The sequence below is a fragment of the Zea mays genome, chromosome 5 (assembly GCF_902167145.1).
Source record: "Zea mays cultivar B73 chromosome 5, Zm-B73-REFERENCE-NAM-5.0, whole genome shotgun sequence".
NCBI classification, from domain to species: Eukaryota; Viridiplantae; Streptophyta; class Magnoliopsida; order Poales; family Poaceae; genus Zea; species Zea mays.
This window is the reverse complement of record NC_050100.1, coordinates 162,635,139-162,649,398: the sequence shown is the minus strand read 5'-3', so window position 1 is coordinate 162,649,398 and position 14,260 is coordinate 162,635,139. Positions and strand designations below refer to the sequence as shown.

At 43.7% G+C, this 14,260-nt stretch overlaps 1 protein-coding gene and 1 pseudogene across 1 annotated transcript; one reads left to right on the top strand and one right to left on the bottom strand.

The window, feature by feature from the left end:
* Window positions 1-713: 713 nt before the first annotated feature.
* LOC100282098 (uncharacterized) lies at window positions 714-9,799 on the bottom strand. The gene is given in 13 exon segments (NM_001155011.1): window positions 714-1,067; window positions 1,696-1,778; window positions 1,853-1,934; window positions 2,040-2,104; window positions 2,187-2,312; window positions 2,463-2,563; window positions 7,396-7,522; window positions 7,699-7,812; window positions 8,075-8,140; window positions 8,228-8,330; window positions 8,786-8,841; window positions 9,190-9,415; window positions 9,588-9,799. Coding segments are annotated over 13 exon segments (1,353 nt in total). The 5' UTR covers window positions 9,725-9,799; the 3' UTR covers window positions 714-1,000.
* Window positions 9,800-10,016: 217 nt separating this feature from the next.
* Window positions 10,017-13,900, top strand: LOC103628625 (TORTIFOLIA1-like protein 4; annotated as a pseudogene).
* The last annotated feature ends 360 nt before the right edge of the window (window positions 13,901-14,260 follow it).

The following is a 14,260-nucleotide window of genomic DNA, read 5'->3' as shown; positions in this document are numbered from 1 at the left end:
CCTACTCCAACAACATAACATTCATTATGAGAGATTAGGAAACCCTTTGCATAGTGAGGCAATTAGCAATTTCATAATCCTGTGATTTGGACCTCATTAGTGTAAAAAAGAGCCACTTAGAACATATACCACACATGTTAAACTTGCCATGGTCAAGTAAAAGTCTAGAACTTGTTACTCATGATCGGCATCACCTAGACGACTTGGTGTCAATTGGAGCACGGTGATCACCCTAGTGAGCTTGTTGGTGAACCAGCTTGATGTTATAAACGACTGAGTGATTTGTCGTACATGAAAGGAGAAAAATCAGCTCGTAGCGAGCACTTAGTTCTTACGAGAACTAGTGAGAGTGCTGCAACAAGGATCAGTGAAGAGTACCGACTCTTCAATACCTCGAAAATTTTTTAGTTTTCTAGACCCTTGCTTTACATTCCACATTTACTTCAAGCATTTATATTTCTAATGATTGCCATGGTAGTTTAGAGTTGTTCTAGTGTGCTTAGCTTCTTGTGATCCAGTTAGATTGTAGGGTGAAGATAGGATTGAGATTAGAGTTTAATCTTTCGCAAGAAATTTAGAGAAACTCAATTCACCCTTCCTCTTCAGCATCATGATCCTTTCATATCCTTCAAATCCACCATCCCATCTCCAGCTAGTTTGTCCCACAATCAAACACATCGTTACACGATATGATAGTTCATTGTGCATTTTTATTTGAAACAAAATTTAAATACTAGATATGCTTTTATTTTAGGACGGAGGGAGTACATTGCACCCCTGAGATTACCCCCTACTGTCTAACAACTGAAGGAGCAAGCCCCAGCCCTAGATACACGACACATACAAGGTAAATGCCAAAAGCCAAGTTGCCTACACCTAATACTGCGTACAGCCCAAGCCTACCAGCGACATTACACAATCAGTAGCAAATCGGTATGAAGACTGGATATCGTGGCATCTGTTGAGCTTAATATCAAGAGTCGTCCAGAACTCGAGATGCTCAGTAAATGCCAGGAATGACTCTGTATGGTACTTTGTTGCAGTAAATCTTCCAGTACTTCCCGTACCTGCATTTACACATGTAGCTCACATCAGATTATGCATTAGGGACATCGAAGTGTTGAGTTTTGTAGCTTAAGTACTACCTCTAACCAAAAAAAATTAAATTGTTGATTTTTAGGGTTGTCGAGTCCAACTTTGATCACTATTTTCTACTCCCTCTGTCCCAAAATAGTATTCGGTTTAGAATGTTAATGGATTCATACAATATTTGATGTCTGTGTATTATATATATGTCTAGATTTATTGTTACCTATTTGAATATGGACAAAAAAAGAACGGGCTAAAACAAATAATATAATGGGACAGAGAGAGTATTATAATGTAGTTGTAGCACTACTACCTAATAATTATATGAAATCATTTTCAAGACAAACATGAAATACGATGTGTGTTTCCACATATATATAACCTAGAGTATTGACGGTTGGAAGTTCCAAAAGTTTGACTGGATGTTAGTCAAAGTGTCAAGTATCTATGACAGGAGGTAGTACTACAAGAATTATCTCTTTTTTTAATAGAATGTACTTACATGATTACTCCAAAAATAAGCGCTTAACAGCAGGATCTAGTGACAATGCTAATCACAAAGGGTAAATATTCTCAACTGATTCATTTACCAGTTGTAATACTTACTTTGATGAGCACCGGTCATCATCCCTCTTTGCTCGGTCAAACAATAATATAGTCAGAAAGATCACGTAGAAGTATGGTAGGAACTGCAAACACAGAAGGACCAAGTTACGGCGATCCTCACTAAACTTGCCATGTATCACAATATGGACAATCTTACGTGATTGAAAAGAGCTGGAACAGTCCAGAAAAATGCAGATAGTATCTCTGGGACATAGTGGAAGTGACGTGACAAGCCCCACCTGTTAAAACGGAAAATGAAGTTCATGTCAACAGCTCATAACTTTTCTCGAGAAACACATGGTTGCACAATTTTCTATGAACCATATAAAGAATCTCTAACTCACCATCCAGAAGTCAAGAGAAGACTGGTTTTAGTTTCTCCCTTTGTAGTCTGATAAGAGGCAACAATCTGAAATTTTTTCATCAGAGTGGTCCTGGTGTGAGAATACAGCCAGTTAATTTGAAACCGATTGTATCTTAAGTATTCCAACCTTAGATGGAGCCTTGCCCCAGACCGAGCATTTCCCATTCGTCCGTCGAAATTCTTGGCGCTGACGGTCACAATCATAGTTTATGTATATGCACAACATTCCAGCTAGAAGAATTGAGAGTGCTAGCTGCATAAGGATTTGCAGAAAACAAATATTAATCCACTGGGAGTCTGGGACTAAGCTAGTAAATATGCAGTGGATAGAAAGCAAACAGCATATCAAGGTACTACATTATACAAACCAAATCATAACAAAAGGAAGGCATTTGGAAAGAACCTGGGGGCCCAAATTCAAAGGGTGGTTTACAAGGTACATTCCAGGGGAAGTATATATGGATGGAACCCATACCAAGCATCCCCAGCAGATATAGAAACCAGCTGGTGAAAGACCATGTCAGACAAATAATAATATTAAAATATATAGATAATAAAATATAGAGGAAAGTAAAGAGCACTTTGTAAATCAAAAGCTATAGGGCCTCTAGCTGAGTTGGTTAGATGTGTAGCACTCCTCAGATCATGGTTTCGACTCCCCATGGGAATATAGGGGTTTTCCCATCTCCTACAGCAGGCAGGATTGCCTGACCAGACGTGGCCATAAATGTAAGGGTATGTTTGCAAGAGGCATCAAGTACACCTGTCCCTGAGGGCATGCCAAGGTGGAGGCGTGCTAGTAATGTCGTGTATCACATTAATATGGTATACGAGACACATTGCAGTAATCCCTTCCTGAGGTGACTGTCATATCGACTACATGGTAGGTATGATAACCTACTGGCCTGTGGCGATTGGCTACAGGTATAGCCCATTGTACTTTATTACTTTTCCTGGTACATCATGCATGCACACGTGTAGTTTAGTCATGTGCCAGTACGCTAAGACCCTGTTTGGTTTGGGGTGACTAAAGTTGTGACTAAAGTTTAGTCACTTTTAGTCCCTAAAGAAGCAAACATGGTAACTAAAATGGGGTGACTAAACTTTAGTTCTTTAGTCACCAAGGAGGTGACTAAAAGGGACTAAAGTAGTATTTTTACCTTATTTACCCTCTCCACTTTCTTCTTATAGCAAACATCCATTAATTAATAGGGATAAAATAGCCATTATTCATAGCAATTAATGCTCCTTAGTCCGGTTTAGTCACTGGACCCAAACGGTGTACTTTAGCGACTAAGAGGGTGTTTGGTTTCTAGGGACTAATTTTTAGTCTCTACAATTTATTCCATTTTAGTTGCAAAATTGCTAAATATAGAAACTAAAACTTTATTCTAGTTTCTAAATTTGGCAATTTAGAGTTTAAAATGGAATAAAATGATGGGACTAAACATTAGTCCCTACAAACCAAACATCCCCTAAACTTTAGTAACTAAAATTTAGTCTAGTGACTAAAGGAACCAAACAGGGCCTAAGTCAGACCCGTAATATCTCCCATCACATATTAAATGTGTTGTACCTAAGACTTATCCATTAAGCTATCATTAAGGGATATTTTTCAAGCCTTAGATGTGGGGTCCATGCACTGGGGCCGCACTGCCATCGGTCGGTCCGCCACATCCTTCTGCCTTGAGATAGGATCATGCTTAGCCAACCTAAGCCCTCGGCTCCTCTGGGGGACCCCAGAGACCCAAAGGGCACGAGACCTAGCTTATGAGGTCTAGAACTTTAAGGGCCTTGATAAACTAAGTGTAGCAAGTGTTCGGGAGCCGATCTGCACTGAAGACCCTCTTTACTACCCTAGGACGTGAGGGGCCCTGAGGGCCTACACCATCAGGTCCCCGAGGCGCGAGGGGTCATAGGGCTTATACCATCAAGTGCCCTAGGGTGCGAGGGGCCCAACAACGTATACCTTTTAGGTGCCCTAGGGCACGAGGGGTCCAGAGGCTTATACTAGCAGGTGTCTCGAAGCGCGAGGGGTCTAGGAAGTTGTATGTGCAATCAACCTCTAAGAGGGTTTTAGTGATCGTGTGTCTAAACAAACAAAAACTCTAACAAGTTTGCTCCTAGCTTGTGCTCAGTATATGTAAAATAAAAGAAAGCGCAGGTGCTATTGAAATGCAAATTTGAAGGAGCTTAATGATATCAAGTGGCTTGTATGCCCGTATCTCGCTTACAAGAAACATGTGGTTCCACTCATGAATAGTTCTAATATCTATATGTCTTTGAGTTATAGGATCCACCGTACAACCAAGAGGGATCTGCAAGGTATTGATTGATGCAATAAGCTCAAAAGTCTTCCTCTATTCAAAATCCTTTTATAAAATTGAGATTTGGTTGATCTTGTGCTCAGCTTGGTCCCTATACTTCTTTGGCTAGAGAATTCCCTAAGAAGTGCCAAGTGGTACAAGCCCTCAGGGGCATCTCAGCGAGGCTTAGTGGAGTTCACTGGTAAAACTCGGTTCAACCGGCTTTTGGGCTGGTTCAACCTAGTAGGGTCGGCTGACTGCATTGCTCAGCAGGGAAATCGGCCGAGAACCTCTGGTCGATCTCGGTTCAACCGGAATTATTCCTGGTTCAACCATGTTTGGCCCTGTTGAGTCATGTGCTCAGTAAGGGAGTCGACCGAGAACCTCTATGGTCGATCCCGATTCAACCGAGATTTTTCTCGGTTGAACCGAGTTTGAGCTGGTCCACCTTGCTACTCATCAAGGATCTTGGACCGAGTTCAGCTCTGCTAAAAGCCAATTGAACCGAGTTTTGCGCTGGAAAGCCAAACGGTCAGCAGCTTTTCAGTGTCCTTTATATACCCCTTAGGCTCTCTCTCCTCATTCACTTCTTCACCCTCTCATGAATTTACCATTGACCTACTCTCAAACAAGTGCATTCACTCCCTCTCACCCCAAATCTCATCCTCTTCAATCTATTGGAGGATCCTTGGTGTGAGGTGAAGTTGGTGAACTCGTTGTGGATTTCCTCACTCTCTCCCCTCTCACTTTTTTTAGCTTGTTGCAAACTTCAATCTTGTGTGGATTTGTTGCTCTTGGAACCTTCGTGTTCCTTGACAGTGTGAGGTTGCTTGGGGGTCTCCAAAATTGTGGACGATCCCAAGAAGTTTGTATTACCCACTGGTTGAGAAAGTTGAGAAAGAGATTGCCTTGACCTTGCTAATCGGCGTGTGGAGGATTAGGGTTGGAAAATACCTGGGCTTTTGTGGGCTCCTCAATGGGGAGTAGGGCACCTTCGTGGTGTAACCGAACCTCGGGATAAATCTGTGTGTTCTTGTGTTCTTGTTGTGTTCTTAAGTTCTTACATCTATGTAAGCAAGATTTCGTAGTATCTCTAGTGTGTGGAGTTTGGAAACTTGTTTCCATTCATTCCACCACTTATTCTCGTAGATCGACTCTTGAATTTGTCTTAGAAAAGAATCTCTCATTATTCTCGGCGTCGTTCTCGATTTGTTAGTCTAAATCACAGTTGAGATGGTTCAAGGTGGGTCAACCGGGTTTTTCCTGTTGAACCGGTTTGCACCAGTGCAACTGTTTATTTGACTTGAATTCAAGTTTTTGGTGAGAAATTTCAGGCTACTTTCATAAGCTTATACTGTCAGATGCCTTGAAGCGCGAGGGGCCCCGAGGGCTTATAATGTTAGGTGCCTCGGGGTGCGAGGGGTGCTAAAGGCTTATACCGTTAGGTGCCCCAAAGTGCGAGGGACCCGAAGGGCTTATACCACCATCAGATGCCCTAAGGCGCGAGGGGACCCGAGGGCTTATACCGTGAGTGCCCTAGGGGCTAATGTTTGCATGTCACAGGATGTTGTCCTGATGACTTAGTCTCAGGGATCCCCATGTATGAATCGACTCAGAGTCTGGCCCCTCCGTAATCATCACCAAGGTAGGTCCTCAGGCCACGGGCCCTAGGAGCCTTGGTCTCTCCATGGTGGCCCCCAAAGTCAGTCTCCTGAGTCGAGATCCTTGAACGTGTCTTGGCGGCTGTCGAGGATATGACCTTCCCCGAGCGCTAACACTAGTGTTTTCTTAAACTGTAAACAATCGGTCACCTATAGTTTAACCATTATTCAGGCTAGATGGTCAATTCAAGGAGCAAAACGGTCGTTTAAATGGGATATAGGACCAACTAATAGAAATAGGATACCACCATGTAGCCTTCAAACAGGCTAAACGACCGTTTTGGGAAACAATGCTAGGTCCCCAAGGCGAGTTGGGTCAGCCCGGACACGTAGGCATCACCTTTAAAATAGAGTAGGCTACATAACTAAGACCTTTTCATCATTGTTTTTTCCAATTTATTATGAGACATTTAATTTAATATATAATATTTACAATCTGAAGGAGATCAAAACCTTTCTCTGGTAAGGCTAGTTTTGCATATGCAACTACCGGTAATTGTAGCTCATAAATATTATGTGCAGCGCTCACAAGAAAGTGAACCGGTAATGAAAACCCTGATAAAAAAAACATGCTCTATTTTATGTGTTAAGAAAAGCCTCTGTGTTTTATTATGTAGGAACTTTGCCTAGGTCAGTTGGATGCAGGGGCGAAGCCAGCATTTAAGATTGAGAGGGACAAATTAGATTGAGGGGGGCTGTTAAGAGGTATTTTACATTATTTATATGGTGATTAGCTAAAAAAATTAGTAGCTTCTATGGAATTTGTAGAAGATTAGGGGGGACATTGCCCCCCTGTGCCCCTCCCTAGAATCGCCCCTGGTTGGATGTGGTTGTGAATGTACACCCACAAAACCAATTTCACAATTCTTGTTGAGATAATTTTCAGTGCCTATTTCTCTTATAAAAAACTACTTAGTTCCTCCTAGACCTAGAGTATATTAACTTGTTACCGTTGTTTCTTCAATGCAAATGGCGGTAGAAGAGCAACATATTTTACCGTTTTGTGACAACAGTGGACCAATTATATCACGTGAGTACTTCCGCACACGAAGATAACACTTTTCAAATGAAATATCACTTGATTTTAATAACAAAATTTCTCAAAATGAAACAAATTGAACATGTGTGCAAAATATTTTGTGACAACAGTGGACCAATTATATCACGTGAGTACTTCCGCACATGAAGATAACACTTTTCAAATGAAATATCACTTGATTTTAATAACAAAATTTCTCAAAATGAAACAAATTGAACATGTGTGCAGAATTTACATAAAAATCATAGCTAGTAGAGAAAATGATCATTTGGTTTGCATGCCCTTTAGCAAGAAAATTATTTCACTTAGACCTGCAATAGAGTTGTGTACCTCTATCATGAGCAATGTCCATAGTACACCAATATCCAGATTCCCACCAAAAGAACTTAGTGATATAGATCAACATAAGTGCAGTATTCACAAGCATAGAATCAGCAACTCTGCCATTCATTTCATACTGCACAGAAAGTGTCCAAGGAACAACTGTAAGTCCAGAGGATAACTGCCTCATATGATGGACTTTCCATCTTTAAATTGGCATGGTAATACACCACCGCGGCACCATCACATCAATGAGTAACAACACAAAAAATAGTGAAACTAACATAAGAGAAGATATTACAATATTCTGACCTGCTTTATGCAATAGGTTACGGCAAGAACAGCCCAGGACATCATACCGAAACGACAGTTGGTGAATACTTTGATATCAAAGTACTTGCCAATCCGAGGGTACAGCTCCATACCCTGGAAAATTGAGTGTCATACATGGGAAGAGGTAGTAAACAGAGACTTAGGATGGAATATACTCAAAGATTTAGCCTTGAATAGGAGCGTATGGAAAATAGCTGTCCACAAGCCTGGACCTTGGTATGTGGCTTCTGTTAGGTTTCAACTCTAGCCTACCCAACTTGCCTGAGTCTAAAAGGCTTTGTTGTTGTATAAGCATGGACCACCAAAGATACTTTGTTATCAATGTCAGATATAGTGTATACTTATCAACGCTTACCCAGTAGAAGTCAATTATCACATTCCCAGAGGATCCAGAGTCAGATGAAGATGGAAATACATGGCCCTAGAAAGGAAAAGAAAATGTTAATGAGATGAAACATCTAGTACCTAATGATTCAGGGAAGCAAAGCTGTTTTTTAACAAAGCTCACCTTTATGTAGAGAAAAATACAGAACACAAAGCTTCCAAAAACAAGAGCAGAGTATATCTCCCCCAAGTGATCATACACTATTGCAGGGTTAAATATACCGAACCTGACACAGAACTTTCTTCATGTTAGCCGGTTTAATTGTGAACAAATGACACATCGGCAGACACAATTTAGGAGGGTCAACACACCAATTTGGAAAAGAAATTGGAGGGATAAAGTAAACTAGATTAGTTCCTATGCTTATAATAACAAAAGGATACATAGAAATGCAAGAGGAACTGAGACTATAAAAAAGATAGAAAAACTAAAAGCACACATACAAGGATTATCAGTTTGATGACCAGAAGATCAAAGGTCCCAGAACCTTATTTTGCTCTATTTACAAGATTGATGAATAGCCAAGATGTGTGACAGAGTGCTGATGGCAGGTAAATCATAGAATGCCAACATTTATTCATTTCATGCATGCCCTTCAACATCTCTTGAAAGGGAAGAGAAATGGAACCAAGCTAAAATTACACGAACAGCAGGCTGACTAATGAAAAAGGATAGCCTTACCACCACAAACCAAGGTAAGTTATCAAGGTCACTGCATATGCTTGTAAGCCATTTGCCTGACAACAAAGAAGAGAGGAATATTTAAATAAAATGTAGGCTATAAGGCAAAAGCTAGTAGTGCTAAACACATGGCCTTCTTTGAACAGTAAATCCAATGAACCACAAAATATACATTGAGCATAACAATGAACAACAATAAAAGTTAAACATGCTAGTGCACCAGCAGTCCAGCACAGCAGGTAATCAGGCAATAGTCACATAATGTTGTTGTATTTAGTAGTAATTAAGATACCAAAGCACGAATATAAGGTACAACAGACACGAATCGGACAATATTGAACAGTACGATCTCAGAGGAGGGACGAAGTTCACACGAGTCGGACACCAGGAGTGACAGCACAGACCTTGTAGACCGGCACGTTCCCGGCAGGCGAGATGGGCCCTTCGAAGCGCTTCCCAGGGAGCAGCAGCTGTAGGACGGCCTCGAAGAGCCCGAAGCCGAAGATGATCTTCCACGCGACGAGGGTGGGCATGGGCCAGATGGCCTTGAGCCCCTCGAGCACGCCGTGATCCCTGAGGTGCTCGTAAGTCCGCACCACCGATCCGTCCGCGTGCACCATCGTGTACCACCTGCACGGCGCCGAGAAAATCAACACAACGAAACAGCCGAATTTGTCCTCACCCTCCAGAGAAATTGTTAGGGGGCGCCGAGACGAGACTCGTGGTCGATCCGAGCGGCGGTTCAGGAACGTTTCTGCGATTGCAAATTTGAAAGGAGCAGGGGGGGGGGGGGGGCACTCACAGGAGGATGACGAAGGGCGGGCAGAGGGAGAGGAGCGCGAGCATGGAGGTGTAGGTGACCAGCGCCGAGTGCACTGTAACCGGTGGCGCAGCCGCGGTCGGCTTGGCGCCGGCGGAGGAAGGCTTGGGCTTCGCCATGGCCTCCGCGCGATCTTGCTGGGGCTGCGGTGTGTGGTGAGATGGGAGGAGAGGAGCAGCAGCGGCCTACAGTAGGGGGAGGCGACTTGACTGAGAAAACATCTTTGTAGGGGAGTGACGGAGTGGGTGTTGCCGATCCCGATCTGAGACGGCATGCCGCTCACGTGCGCCAGCGCGGAGCGGGTAGGATTACATGTGTCCAAACAGGCGGGCCGTGTCAATCCGGCCCGAGCACGGCTAGGCTCGGCACGGTTAGGACCGTGCCAACCCGGCCCGAATTAGCTAGCGGGCCATGCCGTGCAGGCCCACGGGCCTCAAGTGAGGTCCAAGCTCAGCCCACTAGATTAATAATCGTGCCGGGCCAGCCCACGGCCCGACGGGCCTATAACAATATATTATGTTTAAATGATAAAAATATCCTAAAAATATGCATTTTAGGATTTAAATCATATTTATTAGCTCTAAACATTTATTTACACACACATAACCAACAAAAACATGTGTTTCTTGTGTTTTATACTCTACTAGTCAGTTGCCCGTGCGTTGCGACGGCTTACAACAATACCCACGTAAACTATATATCAAAAATATTCAAGATTTTTTATTGATTGTCTCCGCTATCTGTATAATATATTTTTTGATTTGGCTAACTGATGTTATTGTTTACTACATGCAAATATGTCTTGGTACAACACGACCAATGAAGTTAGAAGAGAGTTCACAACGATTGACTGAATGAACATAGATTATAAAATAACATAATTTTATCATACAAAGACCAAATAAAAGAAAGTTTGTGAGATCAAGTTTCTAAAATAAGTTCCATGAAGTCAAACTTATAAAAAAGATAGATCAAAATATGGAGTGATTGCTAAAGTCAGGCATCAATAAAAACTGGATGCGCTCCATATAAATTATGCTACTTCGTAGCAATTACTAACGTTTAAAACCAACAAATAACCTTTTATTTTGCTGTTAGTGTGACAAATCATTGCTGCTCCATCCAATTCAGCAACCTCAAACACCATGTAGTCCATTGCTCCAATATGGTCTCAGAAACGACATAATGCTTGCAAGAGCAAAGAACGTCGTGTCGTGCTTGGGCTGTAGCCTCGGCCCGTAGTGCTGGCCCGGCCCGACACGATTATTTTTTCATTTTACAAAAAAAAACATATATATCTATATACAATTTATATTCAATATTAAAAACATGTTAACGTGATGTTCTACTGGTTAGACAGTTTCACTTAGTGTCTCCCACCCTTCTTCCATCAGGGTATGGGTTCGAATCTCACCTCCTGACCATTTTTTTAACATTTTACGCTGATTTAATTAAATGGGTCGACGGGCTAATGGGCTGGCCCGACATAGTTAGCAGGCCGGCATGACGTGCATGTGCCATAGTTGTGACCCGCGTGCATCTAGCCTGTGTCGGGCGTCGTTACGCTGATTTAATTAAATGGATCGACGGGCTAACGGGCTGGTCCGACACAGTTAGCAGGCCGACATGACGTGTCTGTGACATAGTTGTGGCCCGCGTGCATCTAGCCCGTGTCGGGCGTCGTTTGGCATCTATAGACGTGCATCAGATTAATTTGAAATAGCTGTGAGGGGTTATTTGTAAAAAAAAATGACGCACGACGACCGTTGAAACTGGTGCTTTAAGTATAGTATAGATATTCAAGTATAATATATGTATTTATATGAAAAAATATAAAAAAAATTAAATCGGGGCGTGTCGAGCCTAGCCCGCCATGCCACGCCTTCGACCCAGGCATGGCCCGGTGACCGGGTCGAGCCGGCGCGGGCCCGGTTCACTATGTGTCGTGTCGGGTTCGTGCCGGGTTTCGGACCGCCCGGCGAGCCCGGTCCGTTTGGACATCTATAGGTAGGGTCGAGGCCTCGAGGGTGCGCCACGCGAGAGCGTGTTTAAGGGTTCGCAGACATGGTTTATGGAAGAAAAATCAAGTTTTTTTAAACAAAGGTATGTTTAAATGTTTTAAGAACGTTGAGCATCTACAAAGGTCTCTCTATTTTTAACTCTCTATTTCAATTTACTTAAAGATTAAACTTTATATGTAGTATATCACTCAAACAAATTATCTACCAAATAAGTTGGTTTTGCTAGCCGAAGTGGCCACCAAATTTGGCTAGATAGAGAGCCAATTTTGGGAGGTGGATGGATTGACGAGTTCGATGGCTAGTATGTTGAAAAGTTATCTACTACTACTCTATAAGGACGTAACGAGGTCGTCCACCACGGCTACTCCGCCTCCGTCCGCGACTCCCTCGTGACCCGTCCGCGTCCGCAACCCCACCGCCATTCTCGTCGGCATCGTCGCGCCCCCGCCCCATATGAGCCGCCCCCGCGACGCTGATCCCACTACCGTCCAGCAGGATCTCTCCCTTCCCCTGCCGTGTCACGCACGCGGATCTCTCCATTCCCATCGCGCGCACGCTCGAGCCGGACGACCTCCTGGCCTTCGTCCATGCCGTCTCGGACGCGCGACACACCGACAAGAGTCCGCTCCGCCGCCACACGCTGTGCGCCCTGGCGCTCGTCGCGGCGTCCCACCCGCGCGATGTCGTGGCCCCGCTCGTCCCGCGCATCCTCGCCGCCGCTCTCCGCCGCGTCCGGGACCAGGACTCCTCCATCCGCGCCGCGCTCGTCGACACTACATGCGCCGCGGCGGCGGCCTCGGCGTCCGCCGCGCTCCGGCCCCTCACGGACGCGCTCCTCCACGAGCCGGACGACCTCCTCAAGTTACTTCGCAGCAATGCCTTCAAGGCGAAGCCTGCGCTCATCACCCTCATCGGCGCCTGCGCGGCCATGGGCATCGATGTCGAAGTCACCGCCTCCATCACGTGTCTCCGCGATGCAATCGCTAGCGATGATTGGGCAGCGAGGAAGGCTGCGGCGGAGGCGCTTGTTGCATTGGCCCTAGAGCACACGGATCTTCTCACGACCTACAAATCCTCTTGTGTCACCTTCTTCGAGGCCAGAAGGTTTGACAAGGTTGGTCATCAATTTGATTTGGATCTTATTTTTGGCATTTTTTATCTTGACTGTGGGGTTGGCCGGTTGAGTAACAAAATTCTTCAATGCAGGTCAAGGTTGTGCGAGAGTCGATGAACCGGATGATTGAGGTGTGGAAGGAGATCTCGGGTGCTGAAGAGGACGAGTGCTCCTCCGCTCTGCCACCAGCGTCCCAGTCACAACGAAGACCTTCTCTTACAGGTGAGGGGTATCCCCTTCGTAGTTCTAACTGTACTTGGCTACTTTCTACTACTTCCACATGTACAGATCTGCTAATCTTTTTCCTATACCTTGCAAGAGGTAAAGAACTAAATAAGAGTCTCTTGTTGTTTACTTATAAACTCTTGATGAACAGTTGGGTAAATGCTACACCTATTCCTTTTTTATATACAAATTATCCTGTAACTACTCATGGAGTGCAAGTGATGGGTGATATCAAGCTGCTTCGTTGGGCTCAAACTCAATTCCTTCAGCAACAAGGAAGAGCATATTATCTGTAAGCAAATCATCTCTGCCTGATGTGTCTACTAGTGTCACCAAAACAAATAGTCCTTCATCCATCAGGAACAAGAAACTGTCACCGCCTTCGTATCACAAAGTGCGCCAAGCAAATAATTGTGATTACAAGGTCGACATTGTTGTTTCTCTAGATGCTACCCCAATCAAAGTGGTGATGGAGGAGAAGTTGCTGAAAGGACGTGGTGTGAGAGATAGACTGGAGTCTAGGAGGACGCTCTTCAAAGGCAGCGAGGATAGGTCGACCAAGCTGGCTGCCCACAAAGCAGGGTCACGAGTTGTTCCGTACGAAGGTGGTGGTAATTTGGAAGAGATTTCAGAAGTTGAAGGTGGATCGGAAAGGTATGCAGTTCACAAAGATGAGAGCTTTTCAGAAATAAGGACACATCTCCTTCAGATTGAAAATTAGCAAAGCAGTTTACTGGACCTTCTCCAGGTAATTTTCCTTTATTGTGTTTATTGTTATTGTATATTTTTATAGTTCTCTTGCGAGACGTAGTAGTATATGTCTTGTAGTCGTTACCTTTTCTTCCAGAAATAAGTAATCATTAACTTCTCTGCTGATTACTAAACACCAGAGAAAACATTCTGTAATTGTAAGTCCATGCTGGAAGTGGAAGTAGTTAGTTTTTGGATACTTGGTTGCAACTTGAGTTGTGGCTTCAATGCTGGAACATATTATCTGGTGATGCTGGGGCTGTTTTGAGAAAACGTTTGGTTGAACAGCTTCTGATATCTCTTATAAATAGCTGAGAGGGGCAATGTCCAAGATGCCCTTGGGTATTGTAAAAATTGATTATATGGTTGCAGATGTTCTTTTATATTTGAGTACTTTTCAAATTTTAAAAATAAAAATTATCGACAACCAATAACTTTGCCAGGAACCGAGCAGATAAGGAATTGGGGTTGTGGCAGATTCTTTCTAATTTCTTGTGAACTTTAGGGGTGAAAATGGACTTTGTGTGGTGGGTCGTGGGCCTGTC